This window comes from Tigriopus californicus, chromosome 12 (genome assembly GCF_007210705.1).
Source record: "Tigriopus californicus strain San Diego chromosome 12, Tcal_SD_v2.1, whole genome shotgun sequence".
Taxonomy (NCBI): Eukaryota; Metazoa; Arthropoda; class Copepoda; order Harpacticoida; family Harpacticidae; genus Tigriopus; species Tigriopus californicus.
Genome location: NC_081451.1, coordinates 7871806 through 7894630, shown reverse-complemented (window position 1 = coordinate 7894630; position 22825 = coordinate 7871806). Strand labels below are relative to the sequence as shown.

Here is a 22825-nt window from a genome sequence, read left to right as displayed (position 1 = left end):
TCTCCTTTTTACTGATAGGAACTTCATCAAAGAGGCTAAATCCAGAATCTGGCGTATCTAGATTAGCATTTTCAAAGAGGCAATATATGTTTTTGTTTGTGACGCTTTCTCCCGTGCCACCCTGTACATCAACACTTGTTACCGTGCAGAACTAAAGCTCGCCAATATCCACCCGCCATCCATGTCAACATAATATTTTGATTTAGTATGTTAATGAAATCAGGTATGTATTTCTAAACTACCGAGGAGAGCCGGTACAAGCTAAGGGGAAACGAAAAAGGAATGGAAGAATAAAAGGCAAAAGAGGGAAAATTGACAAATTATTTTCCTGGGGGCCCCAAAATCTCAAAATATGAGAAAAATATTTTTTTTTGTAAAATGATATTTGGTATGACTCTACTTATAACTTAAGACTTCGACGAAAAATAGGAGGACAATATGATTTTTACTATAATCTTTCAAGCAAGCCAAAATTTGCCACATGTGGTTGATTTCTTCTCAATCAAAAATGAAAGTTTTTGGTGTAAAGCATCTGAAATTAAGCTTTAATTGTTGGACCAATAGGCAAGCTTTGCCAATAAAGTTAAATGAAGGGAGTAACCTAGTTCTAAGTAAGAATGACAGCATTTCATTTTTTGTGTTTCTCATAGAAACCCATAGATGGCTCAATGACATGAAAGGTCGAAAATAAAGAACTCCGAAGCTAGTGCCGATTTCAATATCAACCTTTTATGGTATTGCATCATCTATGGGCTATTATAAGAAACACAAAAGTGGCTCTTTTTAGAGCTGGATTACTCGCCCCATTACACGAAACACAGCAAAACAAGAGTACCAAAGGTATCTAACCCTTTAATTCCTTGGTGGATCAGTTTTCATGCCGGCCAATCACGGTTCAATAAGAATTGTAAGCCTTTCAATTTATACTCCATTAACGGTTGATACAAGTAAAAACCTCAAAGAATCACAAGATAAAGTTCACACAGATCCTTGACATTAAAGTTCACACAGATCCTTGACATTTTGATTGTTGTCGCAGTTTTCGAAACAAAATCACCATATGTAAAATGCTTTCAAAGTCAATCAAATCATTTCCAGAGGACACACCTATAAAAAGTTAACAAACTTTGCTTGCTACTTTGAAAGTGTTTATACTATCAAAAATAGCCAATGATCTCGGGATACGTGTTTCGAGGCCTTAATTAAGTCCAGTACAAATAGTCCCAAAAAGTACGAAGTTTTGGTCAAGTTGGCAATAAGGTTAAACATCCACTAAGGTCCGTTTGAGGCTAACCTGCACCATGTTACACGAAAACATGTATAATTCAAGTCTCAACATATTTTGAGCCCGTGGATGACTTTTGACTCCAACGTGTTTGCTGTAAGGGGTGGCCGAATATGATATACTTTCCCTTTGGTTCGACAGTTGGTGAGCACCTACCCATTGTGCGAGTTGGCTTTCTACTTGCCCAAACAATGCAAGTGAACAACACCCCTGTTCAGAATATCCAGAAGGGTAATGGGCAAGTTGCCATGAGTAGACCGAGTTCCATTGTTGTTTCCCGAGCATTAGTTTTGAATCAATTGCCATGGATTGCGGGTTTTGTGCGAATCCAGGCCAATTCACGTGCTCCAGATGCCACATGGTTCGTTATTGCTCCAAAGAGCACCAGAAGAAGCATTGGAAAGAACACAAGACATCGTGCAAATGCTATCGAGTCGAAGAAAACGAGGTGTATGGGAGGTAAACATGCACATTCTTTCATTGTGAATCCTGTTTGTATTGAAATCCGAAACTCAATTAGAGAAGGAGTTGCAAATTCAATATGAATGTCTGCAGCCGTCCAAATCAAGAGCCGATGAATCAGAGGAATTTCTTTGATCAGAATGGATGAGTTTGCTCCGATTTCAACAGCCCCTTCATCCTTGCTCACACATGCCGTTTTAGATAGTTGATTATCTTCAGTACCTGTGTGTTGGAATATGATTGGGATTGCTGCATTCGCAATGTCGGCTGTCTCGCTATCAAGCTCTTAAGACGGTGGGGTGAGAAGGCTACCCTTTCAAAAGTCCGATGTGAACAACTATGGTTGAATGGATGGCATGGGTGGTAGTGAGAGTAGCTCCAGTAGGTACTTCCTTATCCGAATTCCAATCTCCTCGGAAAACTCGTATTGGAATTCCTCTGAACATATCGAGCCGCCGTAATCAGCGGATTCCATTTCAGGTTTCTAACCGCTCAACCAGGTCTCCCTGGGCAGAGTCCGCCCCCGGTGATTAAGGCGGGCCAACGGATCCTCCAGTCCAGTCCGGTCTTGGTGGGACCCCGACTCGAGTGTCCGTCTCCGGTTTGCCTCAGTTGCCTCAAGGCCTTGGTGTCGGATGGTCGAGGTCGACGAGCTGGTCTTGGGGGCTTAACCCAAGCCATGAAGACAAAGGAGGAATCTGTCAATTGTAAATCTTGTCAGTTTGCTTTCTGCTCCCAGGAATGCATTCAACAGCCATCTCATGCCACCAAGGAATGTAAAATCATCGCTCAATTAACAAGGCTTTGTAGAAGAGCGACGTCGGACGTTGGGCCACCTCCATCTCCTCGTTCTCGACCATGTGTTGGCTCCTTGGTCGGGAGTGGCGGAGAATCTCCTCAGGAGGAGGAGCAGGAGGAGGAAGAAGAAAAAGAAGAAGATGACGAAGACGACGAGGATGATGATGATGATGATGATGATGATGGCAATGGTAATGGCGGTAACAGCACATTCCAGGCTGACTGCCGCTCTCTGGGCTATGAAGCCATTCTGCCACTCCGCCTTCTGATGGCCTGGGATGAGAAAAAATTCCTGACATTATTGAAGCTGGAATCTCACGTTACAGCACTTGAGAATCAGACAACACGATGGAATGCCATTCGAACAAAGGTCATAGAGGTGTTACGACAGCAATGGGAAGAATCGTTGGTTGAACAGGCCTGTGGGTTAATTCTCACCAATACATTCGAGGTGATGATCAGCCCGCAAGAGGCGCCTCTCCTCGGGATATATGAGGAGCCCTCGCTCATGAACCACGATTGTGTCGGGAATACACGCCTTGTCATGTCCTCCGATCTCAAATTGACCGTTTATGCCAGCATTGACATTAAGGCCGGGATGCCCATCCTATTTAATTACGTCCGACCTTTGGATTCCATAGTGGCTCGACAAAAGTACCTGAACCGGAATAAGTTTTTTCAATGCACTTGTGCCCGATGTCATGACCCGACGGACTTGACGACCTTTGTTAGTTCCCTCCGGTGTCCAAGCTGCAATGGACCAGTAGTGGCCCAAGACCTTCATAGCTTGGCCGGAGACTGGTCTTGCCTCAAATGTCAGGTCATGATGAAACCGAAGCAAGTGATGGGCTCATTACAGAGGCTGGAGGAGATCCAGAACAAGGTGGAAACGGCCAACTCCGAGAAGGCCCTAAACCAGTATCTAAAGGAGACCAAGATGGTGGCATTTGACACTCACGGGTTGGTTTGCGATATTCTCCAGAAGCTGATCCGAATCATGAGTCCACAAGCAACTCATGGCCCTCATGTTGAGGCTGTCTTGGGGCAAAAAGTTCAATACTGTGCAATTGTGTTGAGAGTCCTGGACAAACTCGAACCTGGATTGAGTCTTGGACGAGGTAATCCCCATCTTTCTAATTACCAAATATTCGAACCTGGGCCAGACGATGTATGTGACCTTCTACGTTTTCTCCTGCTTCTTCTAGGCATTGTGCTCTACGAAATGCAGTCCACACTCGTCCAAATCGCCAATGTAGAGTTCGAAAAAGATCAAACCAGGGTGACTGAATTGATGGCTTCGTTGGTGAAGGCCAAAGAGATGTTGGTGACTGCCGACCAATGTCTGGCCCTGGAGCCACCTCAATCTCCCATCCGACTCCAATTTGGCCACATTCAAGGAGATGTCCAAGAGTTGGACAATTACATAGAGATGGTTAAGTACCTTTGAACGGTTTGGACTATTCCCAGTCTTGAGGACAGCCTCAACCCCAAAATGAATGCAGAGGGTTGCTTCTCTTTCTATTCATTCCACTTTTTGCATCGTTCCGACTTCTGAAGGTTGAAAGTGGAAATAAAAATCAAAGCTCCCAAAGAATGTCTTCCTTCATCTTCAATCTCCTTCTCCTCCTCCTCCTCCACCTTCGCCGCCACCACCACCACCAGCCCTAGCACCAATATCTCCTTTCCTTCCCCCTCCTTCTCTGCAGAGTACTCAAACAACAACCACAATTCTTTTCCGTTGGTCTTGAGGGTCGATCGGCGAATTCCATGTCTATGGCAGAGGTCTGATAGGAGATAGTCACATTCCTGGCATTCCTCAGCCATTTTACTCTGTAATTATGAGTGGCGTCAACTCGGCAATCGTGACAGGAGATTCGACAGCTACCAGGACGGCTACCGCCTCGAAAAGAAATGACGTCCATCCACTGAGTTGAATAAGTTAATCGATTCCGCCAACCTCATCAAGATGACATGGACTTGAGAGTTCTATTGGTATGGCCATGGGGACACATCCTTGACGTTGTAATTGGGCCCAAGTGGTTAGAGGGCCTAGGGAGAACGGGATCCAAAGGGCAGACAATATCTCAGTGGTTAGATGTCAAAAGGTGTTTGCATGCTGTGAGAACCTACAGAGAGCTCTTGCTTAAGGCAAACAATCAACGCCAATTGGTTCCTGGGGTAATTATTATCATTAAAATGAAAGAAGTTGAACTTCTCTCACGCGGATGGATCGAGCCCCGACGTCGTTTGGAATGTCCGTCGTCGCTTTCAAGTGGTCGAGTGACGAAGGCTCCTGACTCATGATGGTTTAGTGGTGGTTATGATGGCAGTGGTGGCAATAGAAATAGTAGTAGGGATAATGAAAGACCTACTACTACTACTAACAATAGTAGTAGTAGTAGTAGTAGTAGTAGTTGTAGTAGTAGTGGTAGCACACAGAACTAGTGCCACCACTAGGCTCAGTAATCTAGTGGTCGACGTCGTAATAATGATGAGGGTTGATGAATGAAGGGATCTCCAACTCATAATCATGGATTATCAGGATTCGCTCGCTGGTCAGATCAGCCCGGGAGTTTTTCCAACAGAAGGGCGGACGTATTTGGGACATTGGTTGGCGTGAAGTGGCTGCTCTGCTCGGGCGAATCAGGCCAATTTGAATTGGCTATTTTGAAATGCAGTCATTCTTTGTAAATGAATTCTTGGCTCCAGAGATCTCCGAAAAGGCCAAGAAACCTGTAATCAACATTCCATTGTCTCCGTCTGGGGACCGCGGAGGAGGACTAAAGGGGTTGTTGCATCCCTTTAAACAATGAGCAATCGTAAATTCCAAATATTCGAAGGGGGGAAGGGCTCTAATTTCTCACAGACAAAAATAAGAAAGAAAAACGCGATGCATAAATCAAAAAGGGTTCGTTCTAATTAGATTCTGGCTTTGATTGTCTTGGAGTGAGGGGACATGAGACAGAAAGAAAGAGAGAGAGAAAAGGAGAGGGAGAGCTACCTCGTGTGACTGATTAGGGACACCCCTATTTGGGTTTGATGACCCTTGACGGGCAAACCAACCAACCAGCCAACCATCCATCCATCCATCCATCCATCCATCGAAGGATAGATGGACTGGATAGTAAGCTAATCAAAATTCCAACTCAAAGAGGAGCACAGATCGTCAAGCTTGATATGGAATTCTTTCGAGCCTTTTACGCTCATGATGTCGCCATATTTATGTCATCACTTGACTCAATCTCTGATGTTCATCCAGCAACCAATGATCGTTGTCAATGAGGGGGATCCCGTATATATGGGGTAAACCGAACGACGGTTACTTCCACGCTCTCTGACGAAATTCCAAAGTGATGCCCAAAATAGATTTCGTGGCCAATTTGCCTTGACCGAACCAAAGCCATTTATTTCATATAACCTCAAGTCAATAACTCAGAGTTTTTCCCATAATATGCAAATACGTTTACATACGTAATTATCTAGCTGGTCATGGGTACAATTCGGCCCATTACCTGCATACCAAAGCGTTTGATTGGAGTGTTAGCGCTCCGATATCCACCGCCACGCGTGACCGTCAACCAAGTTTGACGTCGTCGTTGTCGGTAGCGCCGAGTGTGAAGGGTCGTGCGGTCGTTGGTGATCGGTGGTTGGTCCGCGGTCCGCGGTCGCTCTACTCATCCATCCATCCATCCATTGATCCAACCATCGGTTCGCGGGGATAGGATTCTTTCTTGAGTACCGGGGTTTTGGAGGACGACAATTGACGCTGGAATTCCAGCTTCAGAGTGGTGGGTGATCTTGGCTTTTGGGGCGTTAAAATCCCACGTTCCCCTCCTCCTCCTCCTCCCCCCCCCTTTTCTGGACTGCTCTCCACCCGAAAAAACTCTTTCTCATCTCAGTTGCTCAGAAAGAACTCGAGAAATGGCAGACACATCGACAGTCAGAGTGATTTTCTCCTCGTTGCAAACACGAAATGTGCTTTATACTGTTATACTTCTCGTGGCATCGTTGGCCCCCGAAATACAAGGGGCACCCGCTCGTTCGGAACAGCCCGAGCTCCCAAGGGATGTTATTACTACATTGGACAAGAATCACCCTGTTATGAATGTTGTGAACTCACTGTTAAACTCGCTACTCGAAGAGACACTCTACAAACGAATGGAAAGCCTACTTTTGGATCCCGGACGAAGTGCCCGGAACTCAGTGGACAAGCAAAAGATTGTCGAATCCGCCGTCGAGAACTATCAACACCAAGAGATGAATATTCCCGAGCTCCAGGCAAATGAAGGCCATCAAAACACAGAATCCCTGAGACACTTCACAAAACTGGCCGGTAAGCAGCAAAGTTAGGCCGTTTAGGCTTAGGGTTCGCAACCTTAAAATTCCGTTTTCATTTCTTTACAGGATACTGGATACGAGAGAGTCCGGAACCCGTGGCGATGGCGTCTGCCAACGATTTATCGAACGAGGAGGAAGCCTCGAACCCCACGGAGGACGACTCCTATGTAGATTACAAGACTGAGGTGTACGTCATCACGGATTTATTCACATCGACCACCACGGAGCCGCCATTAGGTGACTGATGATCCCTTAATGTGGGCCCAACCAAGTTCCCCGGAGAGGTTCCAGCAGACCACTCGCACTCTCCAGGTTTTTGTCACTGTGATATCAAGATAAAGTTTAATAATTTATAGATGAAACTGCTCAACTTCAGCCGTCGCTCGCAATTCGCAATACATATCTGTGTGCACATCGTTGGTTTTTGGACGAACATTTATTTTTTATTACACAACATTTGAGGCGCAACGAGTAAATAGATAACATTAAACATTTCTGTTTTCTTCGTTTGTATGTAAACAACACATTGACTTTGGATAACGTATATCTGGCGTATGTAGTACGTAGAACGACGACGATAAGTAACATCATTTATGCAATTGTTCGGGGGTTTCATTTTTTCAACTTTCAGTTGCTCACTTTGTACATTAGTCGATATCATTTGGTCTCGAGCTCTCCGTACTCATTAGAACTCGGTCTGCTTCTCAATGGGTGTGTACGGGGGCTTCTCCGTCAAAGAGGCCATGGAGCCTCGCTTTCCATCCGGGAGATGCTTGACCCGATCCATGACCTCGCCCTTGATATCCTTCACCCCTCCCTTGATGTCCCGCTTGATGTTCTTTAAGGAGTCCTTCCGTCTCACCGAGTCCCCATTACCGCCATCCTCAATGAACGAGTTGGATTCCTCGGCCACAGGGGGCGGGACCGCGGGCAGATGGTGATGGTCCTCCGCCCCTCCAGTGGTCCCTTTCTTCTTGATGGATCCGAATCCGGACGATCCAAATGAGATCTGACGACGGAGCTCGCGGAGAGGCGGGTCCGGCTTTCGGATGGGCTTGTCCACACTCTCTTGTCTTGGGATGCGATCACTAGTGCTGTAGTCGGGTCCGTCGGGTCGAATCGGGATCCGCTCCTCGGTCTCGGGGATGGGCGTGAAGCAGCTAAAGTAGTCGTAATTCAGAGAGATCTTCTTCACCAGAAACAAATACCTGAAAGAGGATATTTTCTTATTTACTTGATAAGAGTTTTAGAAAATGAAAAACATGCTCTGTGAAATTGAATTTTTAGTTAAAATGCGTGAAGCGTATTTGAATCAGTTGAAACATTCCAATCGAAAGCGAAGGGCTAGTTTCAAACAAAAAATTTACTTACGCCTTTTTAGGTAAATGTTAAAAAAATAGTTAACCTAATGAAATGTGGGTTTCAAGTCAATTTCTGTGTACACCACACACCCACTATCCATGTGATTCTCAAACGTAGTCATCTGTTGTTAGATAACTCCACTCTTCCAATTCATTTTTGGAAGTAAAAGCCTGGGAATGAAAATTCAGAATTCCAGATCTAATTCCAGAATGGTCGCATGAGATGTGCCTAGTTTCATTTCCCTTCCCGACCTTTCTCAAGAAAAGTTCCAGACGTTAGATACAAACCCACAGCGAAATAACTGATAACGGACAACTATTTGTTAATGGCTATCGGAAAAATCGGAAAAATGGCCGGCTTCTCTGACCGAAGGGAAGTTGAAACCACCGTTAGCACCCAACAAATAGCATAAATATAACAATAGGTATTTCTTTCTTTAATGGAAGAATTTTCACTGCATGAATGAGCAAAATATTGTGCCATGTGCAGTGAGGCCCAAAATAATATGGTCGTTATCCCTAGGTCAAAAGTGTAAGCGACGTCATATACGGTGACATCGATACAATCCTAGCCTAACCTAACCTAACGTTTCAGTTGCAAGGGCCTGGGGGCGCCTAAGTCGAAGCGCAAACCTGTGGCAGCTCGTTTGCAAGGTTATTACAAATATTTATACTAATGTAGTGTCAGTTCAATAAAATGTCTGAAAAAAGGAATGTCGTTCAAGTGAAGTAAAATTTCGTATACTATATCTTATTGCTACGATCAGGCCCTTCATATTTCAGCTGATTTGATGTCGCCTAGACTTTTGACCTAGAGATAACAACCAGATTCAACATAGAGATACATATTTACAGGCAAAATACAAAATTCAAAGCAGATTAGGTTCAGATTTAAAAAGTATGAAAAGTAAAGGAAATTCAAGGGAAAATGTCGCCCAGCTCGCTGATTTGGGGCGTTTTATGGAGAGAGAATTTAGACAAAAATCACAGCTAGGCTGAACAAAGCATAAACTAAATTTGCCATATATTTCCAATTACCGACTTGGTTTAAACGAGCAGCATTCTGATCTTGAGCCAAGATCTTAGTAAAGTGACGGAATTACACCAAAAATAACATTTTTTTTTCGAGTTTTGTAGCTCAACTCACTCGATAATTGCAAATTCAATAGTATCACGGTGCGAATTAGCTGTGATGTCTCTATAAATTCTCCCTCCACAAAATACCCAAAATCAGGGTGCCGAACTAAAATCCCTGAATTTCCCTTACTTCACAAGAGGAACTGTTAAGGTACTGTTACAAATTTTACCTGGTCAACGCAGAGATGGAAAGCAGGGATATCATGGAGAGGCACATGGCCAGGGTTCTGAATGGAAACATTTGTTCCCCACTTTCCTCATCAAACAAGGGGTACTTAATCAAAGGTGGCAAACCAATGAGTGACTCTCCCCCCGCCAAACGCACGAACATGCCAAGCAAATAGGCCACCAAGGATCCGTAGGTGTTGACCCAATCCTTGAAGTGGACCACAATCAAGAGCTGAGGGAACAAGATGACATACACCAGATCCGAGCACATGGCCCTACACACAGAAAAGAGACCGTTAGCCATACATCTCAATAAGTCTTTTCATGTGGACGGGATAATTTACCAGAGGCCATATATGGTGGGAATGGTCAAGGCCATGGAGGTAGCCATGGCACCAACGACAAAGATGGATATCCTCATCACCCACATGATCTCTGTTTCGGATGCCTGTAGGGGGGAAATGAGCAACTCGTTCAATTCAACTAATTCCCACATCCCATCTAAAGAGAGCAGACTGGTGGTAACTTACTCCTTGTCTGAAGATAAGTCGGTAAACATTCCGAGCAAACATGGAAGAGGCGGAGAGGACCGAGGAGTCGGCAGAGGACATCACGGCTGCAGAGACCGCTCCCAAGCCGAAGAAGGAGATGTAACTAGGGGTAAGATATTGCAAAACCATGGGAAGGATCATCCTCACATCTTCGGGGGGAATGGGGATCGTTCCGGGGTAGTCGGTCTCGTTCCAGTCTGTGGAGGGTAAGAGGTCGCTTTTTGCTTAGGATATCCCAGGCGCAAGAAAAAGATGGCATGGAGTAGGGAATTTAAATTAGGAATGGGGCAAAAGGGTCTTTGGTAGTGATAGACTGTTAGTTGCTGCAACTTAGTAGATAAACAAGGCAGTCCTAATTTAGTATCCCATGCTAACTTAAAATGGTGTCAACGCATAGTCCGAAAAGCTCCTGTTTTTAGTAGCATTTGAAAACTCAATCCAATAATGTCAAGGTGTTCAAACAGGCCTTACATTAAAGGAATACTTCTAATAGCTACCAGAATAGCCTTTTTGACAATAGCTTGAACTTTCTTCGAATCTTGTACAAAAGTCAAGCTTCTATTGTGTAGTAAGTCAAAGAGTGTTGTTGAAATTGGAGGGTGTCCACAGGGTGTCAAGAAATAAACCTTCACTCAGAAATTTGATGTTTCGTTAGATGAAACTGGAAAATATTCATACAAAGCCAATTTCATTATTTTGAATGAATTTTAAAAACTTGCCTGCCCATAAAACAAATAAATGGTTTGAGTGTTTTTTATATTTAATTAAACTTCCCATCAAAAAAACTCACCCCAATTTGCATGTGTGACCAATGCCAAAGTAGGTGAAAGACTGCCTTTTGGAAACCCTAAACTAAGCTATTGCTGAAGTTGGAATGACACAATCACGTATTGCAATGACTCTTGGGGTTATGACAAGATCAAACAACGATCAAGCAATCTGCGTTGAGCTGAACCACGGACTTCTAGAGTTGTGGACTGCAAACGGAAGCAAAAATTTCTTACCTCCTAAACCGTTCACTTTTTGCCGAATAAGTAATTCATACGACCAAAAGATCTGGTTGAATAGAAATTTGAGCCCAAAAGCATGCTTAGGGGAACTCAGATGTGCCCAAATCTATACAGTAAACAGTACATAAAATTTGAATTTTCGGCCTGCTCTTGGTCAGCTACATAAGCGTTTGAACAACTTTACAAGTAAATAACTTAAAAATACATTGCATTTAATCGACGAAACCTGCGTTTCTTATCTTATTACTTTAATTGGAAAATAGGCTCAGAGTTGCTACGACCAAGAGCAGGTCGATTTGGCGGGAAGCTCGTTGGCGGTCCATGTTTCTAGAAGTTCGTGCCTGAACATTAGGTAGACAATTGTCTAAAAGAGTGGGTGCGTTTAGAAGTTTCCTTCCGGCATCAAGGTTTGAAGCCACGGCACCTGAGGAAAATTCCTTTTTAAACCACAAGCAAGTAAGGTTTAAGTTTGGTTTTGACTGAATTTAAATACAACTGCTTCCTGAGATCTGATACCTGAGATAAACTGTCACACCTTGTTGTTTCACCTTGTTGTAACCCCAAAGGCAATGGCAGCCCACAATTGTGTCAATCCTCGCATGAGCATGTTAATAGCTTGACAATTAATGAATTTCCACGTGATGCACCTTCACCATTTTAGACATCAGATACACATGGAAATTAATTTTGAGTGTAACATTTGGAAGGAAAAAATAAGATCAAAATCAATTGTTGAAATCATGGTTCAGCAGGGTTCCTAAATCAAATTAGAAAAAAAGGAAAATATCAAAAAGAATTTCCCAAGGGGACATCAGTTTTTTACACCCTGTAGACCTTCCTTCATCAAATTTCTTATCTCAAACACAAGCTGATTTTCATGCTTTGTATTCCAAGAAGCCATTATTGATATGCTGGTCAAACAGAAGAATAAAATATTCTACTTTGCTTGCTTGGTGTGGTCTCTTCTTTACATCAGGCATGGCATTCAAGACGTTCATAAACAAGAGGGAGAGGAATCTACGTAGTCTTACTCACTACAAGGGTGCCCTAATATCCTTCAACTACTATCACTGGGAATCATCAGCAATTCAAAATAATGTGGATCTTTTTTGATTGAACCAATTTCACGACGTTAGCACAAAAAAAGCCAAAAAGATGAATGTTTACAATATGGAGCTCCCAGATGTTATAGAGACGCATCTTTCAATCACAAAAATCACTGCAGTTGACAAAAAGATGTCTAAGAAAGTGCAAAACAAAAGAAAGGTTGGGTCATTTACTTGTGGATTTGGCGATCGCTCCAATGAGAATTGGAGGCACAGCCATGACGACACATCCCACTGCAGCAATGTAAGACAACAATTCGGCTCCACTGGCGCTCTTGCTGGATAAAACACGTTGGAAATAAACCTGGAAAGCGACAGAGTTGTTACATTCTGTCATAGCCAATGCAAAAAATGTACTAATCAAATTAATGGCCATGATTCATAAATAGCCTTCTCACCTGCCACGGTATTCCTCCAAACGTGAGTAGAAGCATGTAGTCCATGTAATACCATCCTCGACCTTCGCCGATCTCACCTATCCAATCTTGCGAATCCATCGTGATCGGAATCACCGACTCATTGACCCAGGCAAACGGGATGCAAATCACCTACAACAGTGAAAACCCAGAGCTCGTTTTCCACCTGGTTTGGATCTTCATCAATGAACTCGTCCCACTACTCACGAGTCCCAGGAAGATGCATCCCAATTGGACCACATCTGTGTAAGCCACCGAATACAAGCCACCGATCCACGTGTAGAGTACGGCAATCAATGCAGAGAGGATCACGGCCGTGTCCAATTGCATATTTATGATAATGGAGAGGGTGGCACCTACTCAAGCAACACTAATCATGAGCCAATTCTTGCTGGGAAAATCAATTATTCATGGAATGAGTCCCTTACCAAGAGCTGCTAATATCCCGGCGGACCAAAATACTTCCCCACAGAGAGCGGGAATGAAGAGCAAGCCACCCATCCTTCCTCCCAGACATTCTTGAAGAGGGTCCAACATGGTCACATAACCTTCTTTCCGCATGCGATGAGCGAAGAAAATCCCTCCTGAAAGCGAAAAGGGTTTTCGGGTTCTCTGTGACAGATTCTACCAAACAATTCGGTTAGAGCTGGTTGACGTTCTGCTCTTCAGAGGACGCTTTGAGAACCAGCCTCCGCCAAAGAAAGGGCCGAACAGGCTGATTAATCTTTGTTGAATTATAATGTGTTTGCGTTGTTTTTGGCTCATTCTATCAAAATCTTATTTATGATTAATGACCTGTGTCACATAATGTCCGGAAATAAGATCGCTTTCATGGCATGTCACGAGCAGTTTTTTTTTCTTCAGCAATCCACCCTGCCTCTTCCCGTTTTGTCTGGGCTGTTTGTTTGTTTGTCAAGATTTCTAGTTAAATTGCTCTGCCTGAGCCTTGATCCAATTGATAATCTTGTACATATTAGGTATTAAAAAACTCAAATTGCACCATTGTCCAAGTGATAATTATTTCAATTTATATGCAGCATTTGGACACATTTATTGCCAATCACTTTACCCTCATTTAAGCTGCCTTAGAGAAGTCTTAAACAAAGCCAATTGGACGAGCAAGTTGTTTTCTGATAAAGTTTTAATAGAACGGAAATTTCGTATCTCAGCCGAAAAATATCTTTCATTCTGGGCAAAGAATACTTAGGAAACCTCGTTAAGCTATGAAAGTACAATGGTTCAAATAAACACGTAGATATCAGTTAAGCCTGACATTGGGAATAGAGTGACTAAAGGTTACTAATCATTAAAGCTCGGAAAAATAACTTGTTCTGCCGTCGAGAAGCAAACCTAGAGATTTGAATACGGGCAGTTTTCTCCACACAAATGAAGAGTTGTTACTGTAAGGAAAACTAGTTTTGACAATCATGTGGAATTTACCCTCTATGGCAACAAAAGTTATTTTTCCGACCTTTACTAATCATACATGCTATTTGGACACATTTCACCAAAAGTGGTTCAAAAGCATTAAATGGCCCTTTATTTGTTAGAGGCTATCTCACAATGGTAAAAAAAACACACTCTGGTGCGGAGAACGTAAACTACTTTTCAAGAGTGTAAGAAGTTAATCAAGTGAGAATCAACATTATACCAATGGTAAGGACTTATTATAAACATCTCTGATTGCATTTAAATAGCACATTTTTTCCTCGTAATGAGTGCTGATATGTTACCATAGGTATGATCAAATGATATTGATCTAAGTACAAAACGTTTCTGTGAATTTACGTACACAACCAACCAGATCTTTTGAAAGAAGGTTGTTCGTTTCTTAGATTCCTAGCTTGAACCAATTAGATTCAATTAAGTGGGGATTGGATTTTTCTACTTCGATTGGTTCTTTCAAGAGAACAAGCGAGGCATACACAAAAATAGCCTCAATAGAGCCTCTAACTTATTCACTAATATTTCGAAACTTTCGCTTTATCATTTCTCAGATCCAAATAGTGAATGGCAATTTTAAGGCTAGAGGGAAAACACCTTAAAACGTCGAAAGTAATTGAAGATAACACGAGTTCAGGATTTCTTTGAACACAATTGAAACCATTCAGTTTCTCAAGAAACTTGTCAAAGCGAAAGTTTGGCCTTTAAACAAATCAAGAGTGTTCGATGAGTTTCAATAACATTTTCTTGTATTTGCAGTCATGGTTCAACGAAGGTGCTTTTTCTACTTTGGTTTACAAAAAGTATGCCACATCGAAAGAATGCTTGTTTTCAAAGAAGGCACAGTCCTCAATATCTCACCAATGGCTCATGAATCATTTAGTGAGTGTCCTGCCCGCCTGCTAAAACTGGCGTAAACTTTCCTTACCAAGAACCAAACTGAGGGCATATCCCAAGGGCGCTTGGCACCAGATCAGGCCATCCCTATAGACGACCTCTGCTGTTCCATTGATGTAACCTCCGCCAACCCACGTGGCTGTCATGGTGAAGATCCCCACAAACATGCCAATATTGCGGCCAGCCAACATGACTTCTTCCTGGAAAAGATCCAAGTAATCGAATATAGATCTGCATAACTTTTGTAGTGTTTTTTGTACGTTAGTTAAGCCAGGAAGCTGCTTCTTTGTGAGTAACACCGTTCTCTTAAATTAGCCACGAAAAGGGCAGCCCTTGTTTATTCATATGATTGTAATGACAGTTTATGTCCCCGTTATTGCAAGGGTCATTAACAATGTATGTATATATTCCTAATTAGCTCACATGAACACTAATGAAAACAGCAACAGAAAGTAACTTGTATCCTTGGGCATAACTATTACAACTGAAAGATTGGAAGTGCAGTGGGCGAGAATTGCATTATAGCGACCTTAAAATAATAAACTTAAACTATTTCCAAGGTTCATTTGCTCTAAAATGGAACATTTTTTGTGATGCAACGTCAAGAGATTGGTCTACTAATTGACCAATGTACCGAAAAAAATGATAATGAGAAATTTTCGATTTTAAGATGACATTGCTATTTCAATGGTTGCGTTTTTGAAAACCCCTTGGATTTTCATTAGAGAACATTGTCCATGAATTAATCCACCTAATATAAAACAGAAATGCATCGCAATAAATTAAAAATGCACACATGTTGCTTCAATGAGGCAAGTCGCAAACTAATCCTGGATTATTTTCCCATAAAATAGGGATTTTTTTTAAATCGCTACGATTGCAATGGATTAGTAACCAAAATAAAATTTTCAATTTAAATGCTACTGCTAGTGATTCCCATCTTCTTCAGACACTAATGTGAAAATAGGAAATGGGTGCACTGTTTTTTTTACTTCCTCCAAAAACGTTTGAGTGAACTGGGTATGCTGTTTGGTTTGCTATTTTTGCCAGCAAACTTTATTGCTTCATCCCAGGGTCTCCCGAAATTCTGTTCAATCGGCTTTTTGCTCCTCCTTCGTCGAATCGAACGCTTCAAAGAGTCGGATGGCCGGATGGAAGGAAATTAGATTAGGGGGATCTCACTCACCTCTTGGTCTCCTTCTCCTCCGGAGTTCTTTCTGGCAGCCCACATGCCCACGGCCAAGATGAGAATGTAGAACAAGACCACCGAGACGATGCCTTCAATGTTGATCATCTTGAGAGCGACTTGAACAACGGGGAAGACGAAAAAACGTGATTTCTATTGTATTGAACCAACAACAACAACAACCTTGTTCGAGTGAGTGCGAGTGGTGTCCTAAACGTTGGGCGCGAATAATTCAATCACGGAACGGCGTTTCCGACCACGATTAAAAAGTTTATTGAGGGTAGATGGGAGAATTGGGAGTTTCGAAAGGGAGGAAAACTTAACAAGAGCGATCAAGATGTGTCTGCTTAATCTGGAGACAATCGTCGCCCCAACGGAGTGAGGTCCTTTTTGAGGGGGAGTTCTCGGTGGTAAACCCTAGGGTGGCCGTAGTCATTGGTCCAGTGGCTCAAGGGGTGGGACAGGGATGCTGCCCTCCCACACGGTGTTCAAAATGGTGGTGCTGTTCACAACACATTGATCGATTTCGTCGAATCCCAGTTTGTGGAACACTCCTCCCCGACTTTGTCTCGTCTTCAAAGGCCACTGAATCCCTCTCATTGGCCAAGGTCACATGGTTTTCTTCATGGTCCTCGTTTGGCGGGTCTGTTCTCAGAGGCTATGGTGGTCGCTCGCCCTGGGCGGGTGGGTGTCCAATTTGGCCTCGTGGTGGTGGAGGTGGCTCGCGCTCATGGAAAAACGGATCACATGGACAGGGAGGATACCGAAGATATTCAAAAGAAAGCCCGCGGATGACGACAAACCAGGAAATCCGACGTCACCTCTCGAGCTTCATTGGACCGACTACCTTCAGACCTTCAGGGGACCACTGGACTCACCTGGACCGGTTACCATTGTGCCAGTTTTGATTTCAGTTTCTGAGCATTAACGAAGAGAGGGTTTGATTCTTGGTTTGATCTGATATCAAGAAACGAAATATTGACGAAAGAGAAAGAAAGGGTCCTGACAAAGAGTTGATTTATCACACTTAAACGAAGGTCCTGAGAGGATCATTATCGTCCATGGATAATCAAGGTGAATGGCTAATTGAGCCTGGCCTCTTTTTATTGCAAGCAGAACGTGATTTCCTTCATTTATGATTAGTTTTTAATTGAATTTTGTAATAACTAGGTTGTAGATTACACATACTATTGATTCTTTTCTTGAAAAAAAATCTTGAATCCCCAACCCAGGATAACAGCCCAGTTGACATAAAAAATACACTCAGCTAAATGACAAAAGAACATTCAAGTAATTGTTTCCTTTTTCACTCACTGGAGGTGCTTTCAATTGTGGCACTACTGCAGTTTTGAGAGCCTCTCTTTCCTCCTTTATCCTTCGACTCTTGAGAAGTCCCAAGTGCCATGAGCGCCTTTCTTCTCTTTCCTTGGCGAAGAAGACACGCGGAGGAAAGGTTGTATTTTCCTCATGAGACCCTGAGTTGCAAAGGACTGGCAAGTCCATCTATATCCATGGGAATAGGGAGAACTCAACGAAATGAGAGCAGTGGCCTTCCTGGTCGGGTGTGCAATGGATAGAATCGGCCTTTGCTAGGTTGGTGGGGTGGGTGATGGGTGGCAGTGGAGCTCTCTTCCCTGTCCTTTCGATTGGTCCTGACGTAACCCATGAAGGGGATTGAGTCCTCTTACAAACTTGGTGGGGTGAGCATCAAGAGCTTGCCATTTTATTCTACACAAACCCCTGAAAGGACAGAAATCTGACTGTAACTCAAGGTAAGAAGGACAACACACTACGTATTTTAGCGCTCAGAAGTACCCTGGTCTCATGTATTAGTTTTACTTTATGAAGGAAATGTTTTTAAAGCTTTTGCATAGACCAACATTGATTGGTGCCATTTCAATGGGACAGAAATAAGACGTTCGTCATTAATAACAATGGGCTATAAATAGTCCGTAAAATCGATAGCACGAGTCTCATGACTGAGACCTTTTGATATTTATTTCATTCATGAATGATGATGCTAGCCTGTCCAGCTCAGCCGATGTAAAAGTCCAACTTAATTTTCTGGCGTCTCATGCCAAGGAGAGTGGAACAAGACATCATGTGATCTGGGAGCTAGCATTGTGCCAGGAGCAACCAATAACCTTCGTGACTGTCTCTCTCTTTCCCCTTCTTCCTCCCTCACCGTTTCTTTCTTTCTCCTTCACCTCTCTTTTCATCCTTGCTTCCTTGCTTCCTTCCTTCCTCTTGGCAAAGGCCATTCGTCAGCCTTGGGTCATGAGACTCATGGAAAGGGAGAATCAGTAGAAGAGTCATGGGTTCTTCGGAGTCCATTGTGCGCTCCATTTGTGGCAGTAGAGCACCTGCCTCGAGAGCTCGAGCTCGGATTAGTTTAGCGCATTAGCTTTCTTCGGTGTCCCCCCCTGCTTTGGTGGCATGAGGCAAGAGAGGGAAAGAAGGAAGGAGCAAAGTCAAAAGGGGGCCTAGAAGAAGACGGAGCTCTGGCAGGGAAAGGGAACTAGTTCGATATCTAGGATGGGCATTGCAATGGCAGTGAGTGGCGGGGACATCCTCTTGGGTGGAGACGTTTAATACAAGTTGCTCTTATTGTGTCTTTAGGTGATTTCTTGATGGACCAGCTCACTGAGGGGATGTCCCCGAACTAGAACGATCACAGGCAGAAGAGCACTCACTCACTCACTCACTCAGTAAGGGAGCCATGCCTGCCATCCCAGATTTTGATCTACCCTTCATGGGCATGAGGCTCTCGGAGGCTCGACAAAGATGTTGGGATCACTTGCAGCAGCCCAAAGCCCAAAGGAAACTGGTCCTGGTGACCGTCTCCATCGCCTTGCTCCTGGACAACATGCTCTACATGGTCATCGTGCCCATCATTCCGGACTACTTGCGGAAATTGGGTGTGTGGGAGAAGCACGAGATCGATCCCAGCCAAGCCCACACTAGCACCGTCACGCAGTACTTCATCAATGAAACGGGGAACTTTACGTTCACCTCCACGAACATCACGAAGAAGATCAACGTGGGTGGCATCATGATCGAGTACGACGGCGAGGACATGGGGATCGGCGTGCTCTTTGCCTCCAAGGCAGCCGTTCAAATCTTCATCAACCCTCTCTCCGGAATGGTCATCGATCGCATCGGCTACGATCTGCCCATGATGTTTGGTCTCATAATCATGTTCTTCTCCACCTTACTCTTTGCTTGCGGATCCAGCTATGGCGTGCTCTTCTTCGCCAGAAGCCTCCAAGGCGTGGGCTCAGCCTTTGCAGACACAGGTGGCATGTCTATGATTGCCGACAGGTACACAGAAGAAGCGGAGCGTTCTAAGGCCATGGGCATAGCTCTGGCTTTCATATCATTTGGTTGTTTGGTGGCACCGCCGTTTGGCGGGATCCTGTACAATTGGGCGGGGAAAGCCCTTCCCTTTGTCATCTTGGCCTTTGTGTGCCTCATTGACGGAGTCTTACTACTCCTGATCATGAGACCACTGAAGGCCAAGCAGGTGGAAGAGGGTCACGTTCATCCTAACGCCACCCCATTATGGCGTTTGATGATTGACTCGCATATCGCTTGTTGCAGTGGTGCCCTAATAGTAGCCAACGTCTCACTGGCCTTCTTGGAACCGACCATCTCCAAGTGGATGAACGACACTATGGACGCCGAGGAATGGCAGCAAGGTCTCATTTGGCTTCCTGCCTTCATCCCGCATGTCATGGGTGTGATCCTCACTGTCAAAATGGCCAAAAAGTACCCCGAGTGGGTGTATGCCTTGGCTGGTATAGGACTGGCCATGGAGGGCCTGTCCTGCTTCGTGATCCCATTCTGTACTAACTACTTCATTCTCATGATTCCTATTTGTTTCATCTGTTTTGGCATCGCCCTCATTGACACGGCTCTGCTGCCCATGCTGGGGTATATCGTGGACAAGAAGTACGTCTCAGTTTACGGCTCTGTTTATGCCATCGCTGATATCTCTTATTCCGCTGCCTATGCAGTGGGGCCGGTCGTCGCCGGTAACATTGTGGGCACCCTGGGCTTCACGGCCTTGAATTTCTTCGTCGCCTTCCTCAGTCTCCTGTACTCCCCTGCCCTGTATTATCTCCGAGACATGCATGACTACAACCCCTTTGAAGAGGGAGCTGATGTGGGTGGAGGTGGGGTGGCCATTGGAGACCCACCCACCAAAGAGTATCAGACCATTGCTCTCCAGGAGTCGAAACCCGTAGCAAATGGGTACGAATCCAAGCCCTACGACACCACTGATTTGGACGAGGAGATGAACTACACGGAGACCACCAACCCTTTCAAGGCCCAGCAATTGAACAATCCGTTCAGGAAATAAGCGCCACATTCTCGAGCTGTCTCCCTCAAAGGCTTCCAGACGTCCAAAGAAGGTCAACTTCATCTTCCCCATCATCATCATCATCAACTTAATCATAAGTCACCACTATCACAATTAGTATTGTATCGTTCGATTTTGGGCCAATCGGCACTCTAGGGCAGCTGCAGCTGTTGCCATGGAGATGGCCATTTTCACTATCAGTGTTGCCACTTGTATGGTTGTCTCATTTTCATGTACATAACCCCATAGTCCCACCCCTATCCCTTTAACTAGTCGTCGAGGTGTGTTGGTTGACCTCGCTTTTTGCCCTTCAATTACTTTAAACTTGTTAGTTGTTGACAAACGTATCACACCTAGTGACCGAGGGCTTAGGATGGCCTTGGAAAGGCCGGCATACACGCGAAGAGAATGAAGACACCCGAACAACAAGAACAGTCTTAGGGATATTTGGTTCTTTCCTCGTGCCTTCTTCAAAGTTTAGATCTGATGAAAGCCAGGAAAGGACAAAACTATTCCTAGAGCAACTTCCACATACAACTCACCTCTGTCTAAATTTGTTAGCCATATTTCAACTGTTGTTAATCCATACATTGATACAATTATGACCATATTGTATGAACTGCCTTCGAGCTCCGAGCTCAACGGCCACTGAGTGAGACGAAAAAATCCGATTAGGGACAACATTGTTAGTAAGGCGTGTTCCCTAAAGCGTTGTAGAGTATACATGTGTCTACGAGTGTATTATGTCAGTGTGCTTGAGCGTTCTTAACTAAAAGATCCAAAAGTTCATGGTGACTACAAACATATGTAAAATGAATAATATCAAATTTTTATGATACACTGACGCTCTAATGAGGGACACGGATGTGAAGGAAGAAGGACACGTCCTGGATAATTTGTGATATAGAAATATTTCTACATTTTAACTATATCTTTGATCCGATTGGTGTGATTATTTTGTCTGGGTAATCACGCTTTTAGTGTGCAGCCATACGCGCCATGCCATAACTATCGACTAACATATCTATTCAAATGTATATCTGTTGTTGAGCACACCATGAAATATACTACAAATCTCACATTTAAACACCTGGACTTCAAAATTGAGCTTGGAAGGCCTTGTTGAGGTCGATTTGGATCAATGAGAGTATATTTGTCTCATCCAAATGTCTGCTTACAAAATGGCTTACTAAAGAATGTAAATAAGTAAATAAATAAACCCTGGGAATTGGAACTGACCTATTAGGGTGAAATAAGTTTAGAACAAGACTGGACTTAAGTTGGAAAAATAATTTGCAAATTTGCTCACATAAATCAATTTTGTGAAAGATACTTCCATATTTGCAGCCTTCGTTGCCAATACAGCGTTTAAAAGGAATAAACGAGTGTCTGCCTAGATGTACGTTGGTCTGCGGTTTGTTCATTACAAATTTATGGTTTAATGATTAAAATCTGAGCTGACCTTAATATAATCTTTTACAGAGTATGGAATCTGATATGTCTTCAATCAGGGAAAGCTCAATCAAAATTTTGATTCATTGCTTTCAGATCAATTATCAACTGCAAATGAACGTTTTGTTATTGGCTGCCACCGCCATATTCCAATTTCGTCCAATTTTGTACAAACAAAATATAATTGCCAAATGAACCACATGAGTAAGTTCATGGCGAACAAACTTGTTCCGCAAAGTTCAGTGACAGCTAACAAAATTCCAGTTATCCATCTTTAACCCTAGATATCTTCACAAATATACTTAACTTTGAAAGTTGTAAAATGATAGGTAATTAGCTATTAATGTAATGGTATAGTATAGACTAGACACACAATTAGGGAATCTCCGGGGAAAAAACTCAATATTGAGTGGCCCATTGAGTTATGAGATTCGTGCCCTTTCATGGTTCTTCTGTTTATTAGATGGATTCCGAGGTCGAGGTTAAACCCCTTCCTAAGTTGCCTACGGTCAACGTTGAGAAGACCTTGGAGCGATATTTAGATGCCATTAAAGCGCCATTGGACGATGCAGCTTTCAAGCAAACGAAGGCTTTGGTCCAAAAGTTCTTGGGCGACAAACCTCTAGTTGATGAAGTGGAAACCCTTATTACAAAAAGATCCGAGGAAAAAGAAAATTGGGTAAGCGAAAAATTGCCCACGCAAGAAGAGCACTTCCAAACCACGCAACCTTGATCAACCAAAAACCTATGTTTTAATGATTAGCTAGTGCTGGGGCGAGGCCGGACTCGAGGCCGAGTGCACATGAGTCATTTAATCGATTTAGGAGGATTAGGAGGAATTGGCCGGACTCG

The 22825-nt window shown here is 43.6% G+C and overlaps 3 protein-coding genes across 5 annotated transcripts in view; 2 read left to right on the top strand and 1 right to left on the bottom strand.

The window, feature by feature from the left end:
• Positions 1-1490: 1490 nt before the first annotated feature.
• LOC131891555 (uncharacterized) lies at positions 1491-7377 on the top strand. Of its 2 annotated transcripts, XM_059241161.1 has the most exons (4): positions 1568-1744; positions 2228-3663; positions 3751-6878; positions 6950-7377. In XM_059241161.1, the coding sequence occupies exons 1-3, from the start codon at positions 1590-1592 to the stop codon at positions 3990-3992; spliced, it is 1833 nt and encodes a 610-aa protein (XP_059097144.1). In that variant the 5' UTR covers positions 1568-1589; the 3' UTR covers positions 3993-6878; positions 6950-7377. The 2 variants fall into 2 exon arrangements, with proteins under 2 accessions (XP_059097143.1, XP_059097144.1); XM_059241160.1 differs by having other exon boundaries at positions 1491-1744; positions 2228-6878.
• Positions 7301-16769, bottom strand: LOC131891554 (high-affinity choline transporter 1-like). Its single transcript, XM_059241159.1, has 10 exons — positions 16159-16769; positions 15004-15172; positions 13061-13216; positions 12840-12988; positions 12615-12764; positions 12391-12520; positions 10080-10297; positions 9894-9997; positions 9552-9824; positions 7301-8091 (listed from the first exon to the last, which is right to left on the bottom strand). The coding sequence occupies exons 1-10, from the start codon at positions 16264-16266 to the stop codon at positions 7569-7571; spliced, it is 1980 nt and encodes a 659-aa protein (XP_059097142.1). The 5' UTR covers positions 16267-16769; the 3' UTR covers positions 7301-7568.
• Positions 16770-17710: 941 nt separating this feature from the next.
• Positions 17711-22825, top strand: part of LOC131891947 (vesicular acetylcholine transporter-like) — an 11812-nt gene continuing 6697 nt past the window's right edge. Inside the window, exons 1-2 of one of the 2 annotated variants that reach the window (XM_059241652.1) lie at positions 17711-17930; positions 18778-21608. In XM_059241652.1, the coding sequence (XP_059097635.1) occupies positions 18878-20521 (1644 nt within the window). In that variant the 5' untranslated portion in view covers positions 17711-17930; positions 18778-18877 and the 3' untranslated portion in view covers positions 20522-21608. Of the gene's footprint in view, positions 17931-18777; positions 21609-22436; positions 22653-22825 lie in introns of those variants that run through there. The other variant, XM_059241651.1, reaches the window with a different exon arrangement.